This window comes from Mastigoproctus giganteus, chromosome 9, assembly GCF_048544385.1.
Source record: "Mastigoproctus giganteus isolate SK-2022 chromosome 9, ASM4854438v1, whole genome shotgun sequence".
Classification (NCBI taxonomy): Eukaryota; Metazoa; Arthropoda; class Arachnida; order Uropygi; family Thelyphonidae; genus Mastigoproctus; species Mastigoproctus giganteus.
In genome coordinates, this window is record NC_143583.1 from 5,593,497 (window position 1) to 5,608,776 (window position 15,280).

The 15,280-nt window shown below is 39.6% G+C and overlaps 1 protein-coding gene across 2 annotated transcripts in view; it reads right to left on the reverse strand.

The window, feature by feature from the left end:
• TfIIEbeta (transcription factor IIEbeta) overlaps positions 1 to 10,903 on the reverse strand; it is a 132,012-nt gene extending 121,109 nt beyond the window's left edge. Inside the window, exons 1-2 of one of the 2 annotated variants that reach the window (XM_090381731.1) lie at positions 10,819 to 10,903; positions 1,007 to 1,159 (exon numbers count right to left, since the gene is read on the reverse strand). In XM_090381731.1, the coding sequence (XP_090237857.1) occupies positions 1,007 to 1,151 (145 nt within the window). In that variant the 5' untranslated portion in view covers positions 1,152 to 1,159; positions 10,819 to 10,903. Of the gene's footprint in view, positions 1 to 1,006; positions 1,160 to 9,054; positions 9,189 to 10,818 lie in introns of those variants that run through there. The other variant, XM_090381730.1, reaches the window with a different exon arrangement.
• Positions 10,904 to 15,280: the final 4,377 nt, after the last annotated feature.

Sequence of the window (15,280 nt, forward strand, 5' to 3'; positions counted from 1 at the left end):
TTTGTCTCCCCCCAAGCTAGCAGTTTTCCGACCCACCTAACATAAGATTCTTCCTCCTGCTCAGATTAAGAACCTTAGGGGGCATAGATTCAAATTGAGGAAAGATAGTCATAGAATAGATGTGCGGAAATTTGCCTTTAGTCGGCGGTCACAGAACAGACTTCCATCTCTTGAGGAAGTTGATAGATTAAATAAATTTAAGGCTAAGCTGGACAAACATTTGGAGTGAATGGATGGGTGAAATGGGAGGTATTTTTTTTTAGCTACCATATAATTAGCATTAGTTCAGGCATATGATGCAAGAAAGCAAGCTTACATATTATCAGCCCAAAAAAAAAAAAAAAAAAAGAAAACACCCTTCCCAATTCACCCATCCATTCACTCCAAATGGTTGTCTAGTTTGTTCCAACTATCAACCATCCACTGGCTAAAGTCAAATTTCCGCACATCTATTCTACAATTCTCTTTTCTCGATTTGAATTTATGGCCCCCCTCAGATGAGCAATCTGAGCAAGAGGAAGAATCCCATTAGCATGAGCTTGCCCAATCCATACAAGGCCTTATACACCTACCTCAATTAGATCACCTCATAGGTGCCTAGTCTCCAGAAGCTTCAATTTGCAGAACTTTTTTGGTTACACCAACCCTTTGTTCCTCTCGCCAATCTCATAGCCAATGCTAATTATATGATACCCTGTTCAGATCATGTGCCCAAAATGCTGGTAGTACGAAACGTCAGTGATCAATCATTCATCACTAGATCATGCACATTGTTAACGACTTCTAAAGTGAAGGACATTACAGGTCTTCCAAGTTCTTCCTCCCTCATTTAAATTCTGCTGTCCACTTCTTAACTATGAACAGGAAGCTGCTTGGTGGATTACTATTAAAAATTTTATACATTAAGTACAGAAATTTTTAATTGTACCAATACCGTGTCATACTCAGGCCATGAACTTTTAAAATTAAAATATGTAAAACTAATTACAAACAACTTATACTGAACCTTTGGGTTTTGCAGAATTAAGATTTTGCTTTGCTTTCTTCCTTGATGGTTCGGAATTTGAAGCATCCCTTTTTTTCTCAACAACTGGCGTAGCAAGGGCTCTTTTCTTAAAAGCTTCTCTTTCTCGTAATAAAGCTGGATCCATAGTAAAACCTGTTAAAATATGAAAAACTATTTAAATTGTGCATATATATATGCATAATTTAAAATATATATATATATATATACACGTTTGATTGTAGATTGTTACCGATTATTGGTATTGACGGCCACGTGGTGTAATGCAATACGTTATATTATTTAGATTTAGTATTATTATATAAATTTATACAGAAATTAAGATTTAATAATTATCTTGCTACAGATAAAATGTTTTCATTAGTAAAATGTTATGAAAAATCATTATCATTTAGCATTATACTTTTTATCTTAACTCAAAATGTATAGGCCATATGGAATGAAGATAACCAAACTAGGTTAACTTGATTACAAATTTGAATGAACACTAATACTTATATGAAAAACACCAATAATCGGTAACAATCTACAATTAAACGAATATATACTGGCGCGTATAATATACAACTGGCCTATGGCAAAAATACAATGGCATTAATGCAGCACAGAAGAACTCGCAAATCTAAATAGAATACATGCAGATCCCACTGCTAACCGAGCGACCGAAAAGAAAAGGCTCACTGCCCACCTCACGCAAATATGGCAATCTAGATGGGACAACTCTTCCAAGGGAGAGATCACTAGGAAATTTCTCCCCAACGTGGAGAAATTGCATCCGAAGGCCCCGCTGTGGTTCTCACCAGGCCTCTATACAACCTTTCTACTTACCGGACACGGAGCATTCAAGGCAAAACTCACAGCCCTGGGCATCACAGAGGACCCTGCCTGCTGCTGTGGAGAGTCTGAGAGCTGGCAGCATCTCATGTACGATTGCCGGCTCTACGATGACCTTCGTTGCCAGCTCATCTCCAGGATCACCTTCTTGCCCAGAGACAGAGAAAAGCACCTACTCGACAGTAAAGAGCAATACATTGCATTCTCCAAATTCGCAGAAGACCTCTACAAGAGGAGACGTACCCTCACTGTACAACAACCAAACCGTGACCAACAGCAATAAAACTAATTCAAGCTGAGAACTGAAAACGACAGTGACCTGAAAACGAAAATGACTGCCGCATCGTGGACCCTACAAGGAAACGGATTCTACCAAGAATAAAGGACACGGCTTACAACCATTAGAATGACTACAACCCTGGACTTTTCAAAGGAACACACCGACCTGGATCGTGCAGTTCACTGCCACCAAGCCATTTTGGCGAACAAAATCGAGCACCTGACTCGATTACTTTAAACCCAAACCCAGGCGGGAAGAGGGGAGACACCCTGTCCCCCCCTCTCTCTGCCGACCCTCCTTTTCCTTCTGGTGAGGCATGGACATGCCTCACTGACCACCTGGGGACATCTACTCTGTCGCCCCCATACTTCTACCTTTACCCCCCAGCCTTCTGCCTCTCCTCCCCCACTCTATCTATACACGATGTAAACGCCCTACATCCTAAATTAATCAAATCAAAAATAATTTTCGCCCAGTCTCGGCCTATCGTATCCACTGCCCTGCTCTTGCCGTTTGAATGCATGGACGCTATGCGCTGTATGCAAACATTCAAAAATAAATTACAACTGCATGTGTATATATATATATATATATACACACTTATATATCTTCAATTTTTTTTTTTTTTTTAGGTCCTAGCTGCCGAAATCTCAGGAAATTAAGCGGCAGGACCTGCCAGAGTAACTTAAGTCAAGTGAGCTCCTGGTCTGCCTCCACGGGGCGAAAGTGGGGCAACGTTGGGCCTCAATAGGGGTCCAGCGGCTAAATGACCAGATGAACAACGGTACACGACACCACACAAATACAATTCCCACACACTTTTAAATCTCTGGCTTTTCCAGTCAACTGGTTCACCCACAATGTAAACTACGCGGAGATGGGGTCCAACGAAACCCCTGGTGCCGTTGGACCCTAAACACACTTTCACTTTCACATCTAAACGTAATAACCACATAACATTATATGTATATAGGTAATTAGATTAAATAAGTGTTTGAGTAGGAGTGCTGACCTGAGAGGTGTAGCTACAATGGAAAAAATTATGTGCCTGAAAAATAAAAGCAGATTACCAATAAAGCTGTATAAATAAAATTAAAAGAAAATATATAAATGGTACTTATGCTGCAGTTCCTAAGATTTTAACTATGTTTTCAAGGATTTACCATTACAACTTATTATTATTTATACAAGTTTATAAGTAATCTGCTTTATTTTTCAGGCACTTTTAATTTTTTTCCATTGTAGCTAACACCATAAATATCATAGTGTGTACTGATGTCAACTGCCAGTCAGCCTTATGGCATAGCTGTACAGAAGACAGAACAGGCACACAATGGACAGATATTATTAGATTTAAAAGTCACCTCACCCTTTCAAGTGACAAATCAACCTAATAACTTATCAACTTTTAGCAGTACCATGTGGGAGTTGTTTTGTTGTTGTTTTGTTTTTTTTTAGAAGCATTAGCAACTAAGGCCATATTGCTTTAAGAGCACAAAAGGTGATACAGTTCTACACATTGGCACTAATGATATTAAGAGTAGGAGACCGAAGGAATTACTTAACAAGTACAGGTCACTGTTGAAAAAAAGCTGTGAATTAGGGTTGAATTTCAAAGTGTCTGCAATTCTGCACAGACACGATAGGGAGTATATGATGAGCCCTGTCGATCAATTCGGCCCTGGAAAGATTGTGCAAAGCTCAAGGAGTAGAATTTTTTTCAGCCTGGTCTGTACTTGTTAACAGGAGAGACTGCTTCTACAGGGATGGGATACACTTAAATAGAAAGGGTGCAAGAATGTTTGCTGATGCTATTGAGGCAGTGTTAGGTGGATCGGAAAACTGCCAGATTGGGTGGATACAAGGCCTAACAGATTAACAGTAGCCACTGGCAGAGGTGAAAGTGATTCTTGCACTGCTTCTATTGGAATGAGCCGCAGCCTGGAAAATAAGATGCAGGATATTTCAGAGACTGCTGGGAATCATTCGGGCACAAGTAAACACATGGGTTGTGTTAGGGTAGCTAAGAAAAAGGTGCATGTATACATGCGTGTACACCAATGCTAGGAGTTTAGTAAATAAATTTGATGAATTTGAGTTATTGCTCAAAACATCAAAGGCAGATATTGTTGGGATTTCAGAGACGTGGTGTCACACAGATATAAGGAATGCAGAACTGGAATTTGGGGAGTACAATGTCTACAGAAAGGATAGACAGTATAGGAAGGGAGGAGGGATTATGCTATTAGTTATACATAATATATAAATACATAAGTAATACATAAAATTAAAGGAAGTGAAGCCAGTCAACATCGCTGGACAGTGCAGTGTCGAGTCAGTTTGGTGTGACATAAGCATTGGAGATCAAAATTGAGAGTAGGAGTGTGCTATAGGCCTAATGACTCTGATGAGTATAGTAAGGAACTGTACAGGGAAATAGAGTGGGCCAGTAAATCAGAGAGTCTTATAATGGGAGATTTTAATTTCCCAGATATTGACTGGAATTTGGGGGCTGGTCACTCACACACTAGAAAGGCTTTTGTGGATTTATTGGATGATTGTTTTCTACATCAGCATGTTCGGGACGCAACTAGAGGGAGTAATACTCTTGATTTGATTATCAGTAGTGATTCTTCGTGCATTAAGAATCTGCAGATAAATGAACCACTAGGTGGCATTGATCACAGTGTGCTGAAGTGGGATTTACTCAAAGAGGTAACTACCATTAGGGGTAAAGGGAAGGGTTATTGCTTTCGTAAAGGCGACTACGATGGACTGAGACAGTATTTAAATTCTATACAGTGGGACCAACTGATGATGTTACCAACAGCAAATTCAAAATGGAAAGCATTCAAAGAACTTATCTTGTAAGCTACTAGGCATTACATACCAACTAAGAAATATTGTTCAAGTTTTAGGCCTAAATGGATGTCAGATGAACTAATGAGACATATGGCAGAGAAGAAAATTGCATGGGATACATACAAATTAACACATGACACAGAAGCCTATGATAGATACAAGTTGATCTGTAACCAAGTTACAAAGGAGGTTAGGCAGGCGAAGGCAGATTACGAGATATCTTTGGCAAGGGATGCAAAGAAAAACAGCAAAGAGATCTTTACTTATGTAAACTCTAGAAGGAAGGGGATGAATCAGATTGGTCCACTGGATATCGATGGGTCAACTGTTGATGATCCTGCTCAGGTAGCTAACAAACTAAATGAATATTTTGCATCGACATTAACACATGAGGAGTTATTCAGCGAGAGGAATGCCAGAGGTGTATTCAACTCTGGCAGTAAGCTAGAGAATCTTGTAATAACTGAGAGTAAAGTGTAGGAGAAATTGTTGAAGATAAACACAAGAAAGGCACCTGGGGTGAATGGGATCTATCCAGTTATATTAAAGGAGGCAGCAAAGGAAGTAAGCAAACCCTTAGCCATAATTATGAGAGCTTCCTTGGACTAAGGGGAGGTACCCATGGACTGGAGATGTGCAAATGTGACCCCAATTCACAAAGGAGGATCAAAGGCAGACACAAGTAATTACAGACCTGTGAGTTTAACTTCTGTTCCAGGAAAATTAATGGCGGCACTGGTTAAAGAAGCACTGCAGGATCATCTAGACAAGACTTCAGTTATAGCTCGGACACAGCATGGTTTTGTTAAGGGGAAGTCTTGCCTGACCAATTTGATTGGATACTATGATGCAGTCACAAAAGAACTGGATGCCGGAAATAACTTTGATATTATATACTTGGATCTTAGAAAGGCTTTTGATACTGTTGCACATGGAAGACTGCTGCACAAATTGGAGCAGTGTGGCATTGGAGGCAAATTGCTGCTATGGATAAAGGGGTGGTTGAGGGGGAGAAGACAGAGAGTGGTAATCAATGGACACTGCTCATCGTGGACTAATGTTATTAGTGGAGTCCCTCAGGGTTCAGTATTGGGTCCATTATTGTTTTCTGTATTTATAAACGATATATTGATGATGGTACATCAAGCTTAATGTCCAAGTTTGCTGACGATACGAAGGTTGGCAGGGTTGTCAAGGATACTACTGACACTATGCTGCTGCAACAGGATCTGGAAAGGTTGAGCAGATGGGCTGAGAGGTGGCAAATGAAGTTTAACATTGACAAATGTAAAGTACTACACATGGGAAACAGCAACCCCAGAGCAACGTATCAACTCTGTGGTACTACACTGACAGTGGTAGAGAATGAAAGGGATCTGGGGGTGGTTGTGCAGGCAGATATGAAGTTCTCTGAGCAGTGCAGATGGGCTGCAAGAGTAGCTCATCGTGTATTGTCAATGGTCAATGATATATAGGAATTTTTCTAGCAAGGATAAGGAGGTGATTATTCCCTTGTATAAGGCAATGGTCAGACCATACCTAGAGTACTGCAGGCCTCATTTCAAGAAGGATGTAGAGCTGCTGGAACAAGTACAGAGAAGGGCAACAAGAGTAGTGAATGGAACAAAGGGGTGCTCTTACGAAGAACGGCTTAAGTTTTGCAAATTACAGTGTGTGGAAACTAGGCACCAGCAAGGTGATCTGATAGAGGTGTATAAAGGCTTGAATGGTTTGAGCATGCTCAATGCTGATGGGATTCTCCCTCTTGCTCAGAATAATCACCTGAGAGGGCATAAATTCAAATTGAGGAAAGACAGATGTAGGATAGACGTGCAGAAATTTGCCTTTAGCCAGCAGGTGGTCGGTTGGTGGAACAGACTTCCATCCCTTGTCGTGGAAGTTGATAGCCTAAATAAGTTTAAGGCTCAGCTGGACAGGTATTTCGAACGAACAGAGGGGTGAAGTGGAAGTGGTTATTTTTTATTTATTTATTATTTTTTTTTTTTGGCTGATGCTGCATAAGCTTGCTTTCTTGCATCAAATGCCTCTACTAATGCTAATGCTAACTTGGAGGACATCAGCATTAGTAGAGAAGTTAGAAGACAGGGAACCATCTACCATCACCCTCAGTGAGCGGTCAGAGAGAAAACTGGATAACCGATTAGAAAAAACAGTTGTGATGGCAAGGAGGAGAGGGGGGAGAAGTTAATGAGAAGTGCCTTCATCTGCCAATCACTATTTTCTTTCTCACCAACGTACAGAGGTGTACCTATAATCTGGAGTAAAACTGAACAAATTTAAGGAAGAATTACACAAATTATTAGAGGGAATGGAGAGATAAGGTGGATAGTATATATATTTTTTAGATGCAACTGTATAAGCTTGTTTCCTTGTATCATTTTAACACTGCTGCTACTACTATTAATAATAATAATAACCTGGGGATTGGCATTCAAGGAAGTGGTAGGAGATATTTAAGAAGCTTGTGCAGGGCAAGATTTCTCAAACTGTAAAGTGTAATTTTTGCTATAATCAGCAAAACTATGAATAGAATTTCCAGTCAGCAGAACATCATTAACATAACAGAATGGGAGAAATAACTGAGCCTTGAAGGGTATCATTTGTTGAGAAATTAGAAATTGAAGGAAGAACTAGATAAGGGGATGCGTAAGTGAAATATGTCATGTTAGCTTTATTTTTTATTTATTTATTTTTTTTTTTGCGAATGCTGCATAAGCTTACTTCTTTGCATCGTTGCCACTACCAATAATAATGCTAATCAGTAATCTTATCTATAACATAATCTTACTCTCATCTTTGTTTACACATTGCATACATATATCGAGACACAATTTGGTCACAGCAGCCCTTGTTCGTTAAACTCAATACCAACAACAGCATATATCATACCACACAGTATTTGCTATACTCAAATCCTACATCCATTAAATCAGAATGAAAACATTTTGATATTCCTGTGATGAATGCATTTTTATACTTAACCAATATATCAGACTGATCAATTTATTAACTACACTCGTAGCACTATTATGCAAATATTTCAAGTCTGTCATTTTATATTTCTTGTGAATAACACATCACATATAACTACCAACAGTACTTCCTCCAAGAATTTTACTTCCTATTTTGACTATCTGTTCATATAAAATATCATTGCTATCATCAGAAGGCTCTTTCTGTTCCGAAGCTTCATACAAAAACTCTTGAGGTGCGTGGATGTGCAAGTGTTACTTTTAATTGTATTAGCACATTAAAGATTATTAAATGCTATTTAACCCTTAACTAGGGCACAACCACCACTACCAGAGTCACATAAGTGGATGGGTGGGATTCTCTTGTGCTCCCAGAACCATTATTGCACTGAACTGCATGGGTACCAGAACCATTATTGCACTGAACTGCATTTGTATCATGCAGTGACATCCATATGTCACTGCATGATACAAAGACATGATACTGTTACCGAAGGAATACTCCATTTCATGAAAAGGATAGGTATACATAATAAATTGGACTTCAGTGTGGACAATAACGATTTTGTAAATCTGACAAATGTCTTAGAAATAAAAGTACCACCTGATGTATTATGTGATTTGTTGGCAACTCTGCAGATGGTTATTTTTTATTTTTTATTTGTGCATCTTCCCACTTGAAACCTATGCACCCATTTTTAATTTTGCAAATGAATAAAAGGTATCCGAAGAGCAACTGATCGTAGGAACAAACTTAAATCTGGCGTTGTGAAAGTGGAATAAATTTAGGGAAATGTTTTGTGTGTGTGTGTGTGCATGGATAGATGGATGCTAATGCTGTATGAGTTAGCTTTCTTGCATAATTTTTCGCTACTTATCTGCATCATTTTCCACTACATCAGTTTCACGGCACAAAAATAAAATTAAATGCACTTAACCGGACTGCGGAACATTACCCATTAAAAACCATCCTCTTCCTTCATTATACAAAAATAATATTTTCGCAATCTTGATTTGTAATAAGAGTCGTCAGATTTTGAAATGTTATTCAAACTACTTACACAACTGAACCGCACGTTACAATTCTTCTTAATTTTGCAAACTCAATACATAAATATCATAAGCACACGGCTGCAAGCTCACATAAAAAAATTACTCTCTATGCAGGCTTTTACTATTCTCAATTCTAAAAGTAAAAACAATACCGTACATTCAACGAAAACAAATCACACAGAGAAGTAAGATACTCGGTTCATCAAACCACAGCTGCGACTACAGAACCAATCAAAGTTTCCAATATTAAACTTTGATTGGTTAGTGCGGTAATGCATGTGTTCCCGACTATCAAAATTCTAAGTAGTGTACATATATTTTATCGATTTATTTACTAATCAGTTCTAGTTGGAGCTAAACCAAAAAAAATTTTAAAAAAATACTATTAATACTATATTAGTATTATTAGCCAAAGGGTGCTGTTTCTGTTCTTGAAAATTCACGATGAAAATGCAGTAAAGACCATACTTCTCTTTTAAATGGTGCAAAAAAGTTCCAGGCTTTTTAGCATTAGCATTAGCATTAGTAGAGGCATTTGATGCAAGAAAGCAAGCTTATGCAGCATCAGCCAAAAAAAAAAAAAAAAAAAAAAGTAACATAAATAAATAAAAATAACCACTTCCACTTCACCCCTCTGTTCGTTCGAAATACCTGTCCAGCTGAGCCTTAAACTTATTTAGGCTATCAACTTCCACGACAAGGGATGGAAGTCTGTTCCACCCACCAACCACCCGCTGGCTAAAGGCAAATTTCCGCACATCTATCCTACATCTGTCTTTCCTCAATTTGAATTTATGCCCTCTCAGGTGATTTTTCTGAGCTAGAGGAAGAATCCCATCAGCATTGAGCATGCTCAAACCATTCAAGGCTTTGTACACCTCTATCAGATCACCCCGCTGGTGCCTAGTTTCCAGACACTGTAATTTGCAAAACTTAAGCCTTTCTTCGTAAGAGAACCCCTTTGTCCCATTCACCAATCTAGTTGCCCTTCTCTGTACTCGTTCCAGCAGCTCTACATCCTTCCTGAAATGAGGCCTCCAGGCCTGTATACAGTACTCTAGGTGTGGCCTGACCATTGCCTTATACAAGGGAATAATCACCTCCTTATCCCTGCTAGAAAAATTCCTATATATCATTGACAATACACCATGAGCTACTCTTGCAGCTCGTCTGCACTGCTCAGAGAACTTCATATCTGCCTGCACCACCACCCCCAGGTCCCTTTCATTCTCTACCACTGTCAGTGTAGTACCACAGAGTTGATACGTTGCTCTGGGGTTGCTGTTTCCCATATGTAGTACTTTACATTTGTCAATGTTAAACTTCATTTGCCACCTCGAAGCCCATCTGCTCAACCTTTCCAAATCCTGTTGCAGCAGCATAGTGTCAGTAGTGTCCTTGACAACCCTGCCAACCTTCGTATCGTCTGCAAACTTGGACATTAAGCCTGATATACCATCATCAATATCATTTATAAATACAGAAAACAATAAAGGCCCCAATACTGAACCCTGAGGGACTCCACTAATAACATTAGTCCACGATGAGCAGTGTCCATTGATTACCACTCTCTGTCTTCTCCCCCTCAACCACCCCTTTATCCATAGCAGCAACTTGCCTCCAATGCCACACTGCTCCAATTTGTGCAGCAGTCTTCCATGTGCAACAGTATCAAAAGCCTTTCTAAGATCCAAGTATATAATATCAAAGTTATTCCCTGCATCCAGTTCTTTTGCTACTCCAGCCAAAAAAATAAATAAAATAATAAGTACCATTAGCAGGGAGTCATCACTGAGTTCTAAGTAGGATGAAGGAAAGAGAGAGTTCTTAAAACAAAAAGTTTTAATTTCAGGACAGCAGGTTATGAGAGATTAAGGTGTTTCATGGCCTCAACCAACAGGAGAGATAGTTCACAGAGATGGATGGCAAATAAAAAGTATTATTATTATTATAAGCCTTGTGGTGCAAGGAAGATTGAGGCTTATGCTGCACAAGACAAAAAAAAAAAAAAATTCCCGAGTTACCCTGAGAGAGAGAGAGAGAGAGAGAGAGAGAGAGAGAGAGAGAGAGAGGGAGGATCACCAAGAAAGAGAAGAATAATGATATGCAGCTCAGAACCCTGGGTTTGCCAAACCCATACTCACCAGATGTGTATGAAACTTATAACAACAACAACAACAAACTGATCTGTAACAGTAGTAGAGAAGAAATTATACCGGAAGAAGGCAAATTATGAGAAACCGATGGCTAAGAGAACAAAGAGCGGGAACAAGGAGTTTATCTATGTGAATACAAATAAGCAAAAAACTAATCAGACGAGACTATACTGCAATAGATGAAGGGAAAAAGTCTTACATAACCCAGCAGATGTTGCAAATCAGTTGAGCAGATACTTTGCATCAATATTTCAGAGCAAAGACTCTTCGCGATGAGAAGAACCTGAACTAGTGAAACCGAAAATCGTGAAATTAGCGATATTCAAATTTCAGAAGATTATCTATTAGAAAATCTTTGGAGACTAAAGGCAAAGGGAGGATACGAGTGCTGGGACATACCCAGATATTTTTATAAAGGCAGCAAGGGAATGCCTAAAACCATTAAGGTTAATTTCGAGAGTGTCACTGGATTCTGAAAATATTCCCCTTGGATTGCAAGATATGGGAAAGAACTGTTAATGATGAAAGTGAACTTAGAAATAACCGAGGAGTCAGTTGGATTTCAATGGTAGAAAAATCATAAATAAGAAAATCAAGCATGTAATAAAGAATGACTTGGTGTTAGGCGGAGCCGAGCGGTCAATCGCAAAGGTACATAAGAGCACTTGCTTTGAGTGAATGGAGTTCCAGCCCATGACGAAAAAATACAGTGCTGTTTCTTGTATTCTCTCGATTATCTAAACTCCTCTGACCGCATAGCCGTCCCGAAGTATAAAGAAAATTTACGACGAGTAGTACTAGAATTATTAGTATGAACTGATGAAAGAAATAATGTAAGCTTCCATGTTTTGGTTTGCCAACTGTTTTTTGTAATTGGTTATCCAGTTTTCTCTCTGATTGCTGATTGCTCACTGAGGGTGATGATAGATGAATCTCTATCTTCTAACTTCTCCACTAATGCTTGTAGTAGTAGTAGTAGTAGTAGTAGTAGTAGTAGTGGCACATGATGCAAGAAAGCAAGTGTAGGAGCTCATGCAGCATCAGAAAAAAAAAAAAAAAAAAAAAAAAAATCATCACGCCATTCCCTCCAAATGCCTGTCCAGTTCCTCCTTAAATTTATTTAACCTATCAACTTCCACAACGACAGATGGAAGTTTGTTCCAGCAATTAACCACCCGCTGGCTAAAGGCAAATTTCCGCACATCTATTCTACATCTGTCCTTTCTTAATTTGAACTTATGTCCCCGTAGGTTCGTAACCTGAACAAGTGGAAGGATCCCATCAGAATTCAGCGTGCTCAACCCATTCAAGGCCTTATAGACCTCAATCAGATCACCGCGCAGGTGCCTAGTCTCCAGCCACTGCAATTTGCAGAACTTAAGCCTCTCTTGGTAAGAGAATCCCTTCATTCCCCTCACCAATCGTGTTGCTCTTCTCTGTACACGCTCAAGCAAATCTACATCCTTCCTAAAATGAGGCCTCCAGACCTGTACGCAGTACTCAAGGCGTGGCCTGACCATTGCCTTATACAGAGGGACAATCACCTCCTTTTCCCTGCTAGCAAAATTCCTATATATCATTGACAAAACCCCATGACCTGCCCTAGCAGCCTGTCTGCATTGCTCAGAAAACTTCATATCTGACTGCACAATTACTCCCAGGTCTTTTTCATTTTCTACCACCTTAAGTGTAGTACCACACAGTTGGTACGTTTCTCTGGGGTTACTTCTACCCATATGCAGTACTTTGCATTTGTCAAGGTTGAACTTCAGTTGCCACTTCTTAGCCCATCTGCCCAAATTATCTAGATCCTGTTGCAGTAGCACACTGCCATTACTGTCATTAACAACCCTGCCAACCTTTGTGTCATCTGCAAACTTCGACATTAAGCCTGATATACCTTCATCAATATCATTGATAAATACACAAAACAACAGTGGACCCAACACCGAACCCTGTGGGACTCCACTAATAACATTAGTCCATGAAGAGCAGCACCCATTGATTACCACCCTCTGTCTTCTCCCACTTAACCATCCTTTTATCCATTGTAGCAACTTACCCTTAATACCATTCTGCTCCAATTTGTACAGTAGTCTTCCATGCGCAACAGTGTCAAAAGCTTTCCTGAAATCCAAGTATATGATATCAAAATTATTTTTCGCATCCAGTTCCTTTGTGACCACATCATAATAACCAATCAAATTTGTCAGACAAGACTTTCCCTTAACAAACCCATGCTGTGTTTGAATTATTGCTGCAGTCTTGTCTAGATGATCCTGCAATGCATCTTTAACCAGTGACTCCATTATTTTACCCGGAACAGAAGTTAAACTAACTGGTCTGTAATTACACGTGTCACCCTTCGATCCACCTTTGTGAATTGGGGACACATTTGCACATCTCCAGTCCGTGGGAACCTCCCCTGAGTCCAAGGATGCTCTCATAATTATGGCTAAGGGTTTGCTTAGTTGCTTTGCCGCCTCCTTTAAAATAACTGGATAGATCCCATCCACCCCAGGTGCCTTTCTTATGTTTAACTTCAACAATTTCTCCTCCACTTTGCTCTCAGTTATTACAAAATCATTAAGCACACTGCTACAATTTGATAACCTTCTTCCATTTTCAAACTGTAATAATTCCTCACGTGTGAATGTAGATGCAAAATACTCATTCAGTTTGTTTGCTATCTGAACAGGATCATCAACAGTCGAACCATCGATGTCAAGTGGACCAATCATATTCATCCCCTTCCTTTTAGAGTTTATATAAGTAAAGAAATCCTTGCTGTTTTTCTTAGCATCCTTTGCCAAAGATTTCTCGTAATCCGCCTTCGCCTGCCGAACCTCCTTTGTGACCTGATTACAGACTAGCTTATATCTGCCACAGGCTTCTGCGTCACCTGATAATTTATATGCATCCCATGCATTTTTCTTCTCTGTCACGAGTCTCATTAGTTCATTTGATAACCATTTAGGCCTAAACCTTGAACGATATTTCTTAATCGGTATATAAAGTCTAGTAGCTTCCACGATTAATTCCTTGAATGCTTCCCACTTAGAATTTACTGTTGGTAACATCGTCAGTTGATCCCACTGTACAGAATTTAAAAACTGTCTGAGACCACTGTACTCCCCTTTACGGAAGCAAAAACCCTTTCCTTTACCCCTGACGGTAGTTACCTCTTTGAGTAAATCCCACTTCAGCACACTGTGATCACTGCCACCTAGTGGTTCCTTTATCTGCAAATTCTTAATACACGAATGATCACTGCTGATAACCAGATCAAGAGTGTTACTTTCTCTGGTTGCCTCTCGAACATGCTGCTGCAGAAAACAATCATCCAATAAATCCACAAAAGTCTGACTGGTGTGTGAGTGACCAACCCACAAGTTCCAGTCAATATCTGGGAAGTTAAAATCCCCCATTATAAGACATTCAGATTTACTGGCCCACTTTATTTCTCTGTACAATTGTTCATTGTACTCATTCAAGTCATTAGGCCTATAACACACTCCTACCCTTATTTTTCCTTTCGCAGTGCTTATCTCGCACCAAACTGACTCAACAGAGCACTGTTCATCTATATTAACTGGGTGCACTTCCTTTGATTTTATGTTTTTCTTAATTAACAGCATAACACCCCCTCCCTTTCTGTCCTGTCTATCCTTTCTGTACACATTGTACTCCCCAAATTCCAGTTCTGCATTCCTGATATCTTTGTGACACCACGTCTCTGCTATCCCAACAATATCCGCCTTTGATGTCTTGACCAACACTTCAAATTCATCAAATTTATTTACTATATTTCTAGCATTGGTATACATGCAAGCATACATGCTCCTATGCCTATTCCTGGTTACCCTAACACATCCCATATACCCAACTATTCCATGATGACTGCCATCCGTCCCTGAAACCCCCAACACCCCTCGCTCCAGGTCGCTTCTTATTCTAATAGAAGTTGTGCAAGAATCGCCTTCACCTCTGCCTGCGGTTACTGTTAAACTATTAGTCTTTGTATCCCCCCAAACTAGCAGTTTTCCGACCCACCTAACACTGCCTCGATAGCATCAGC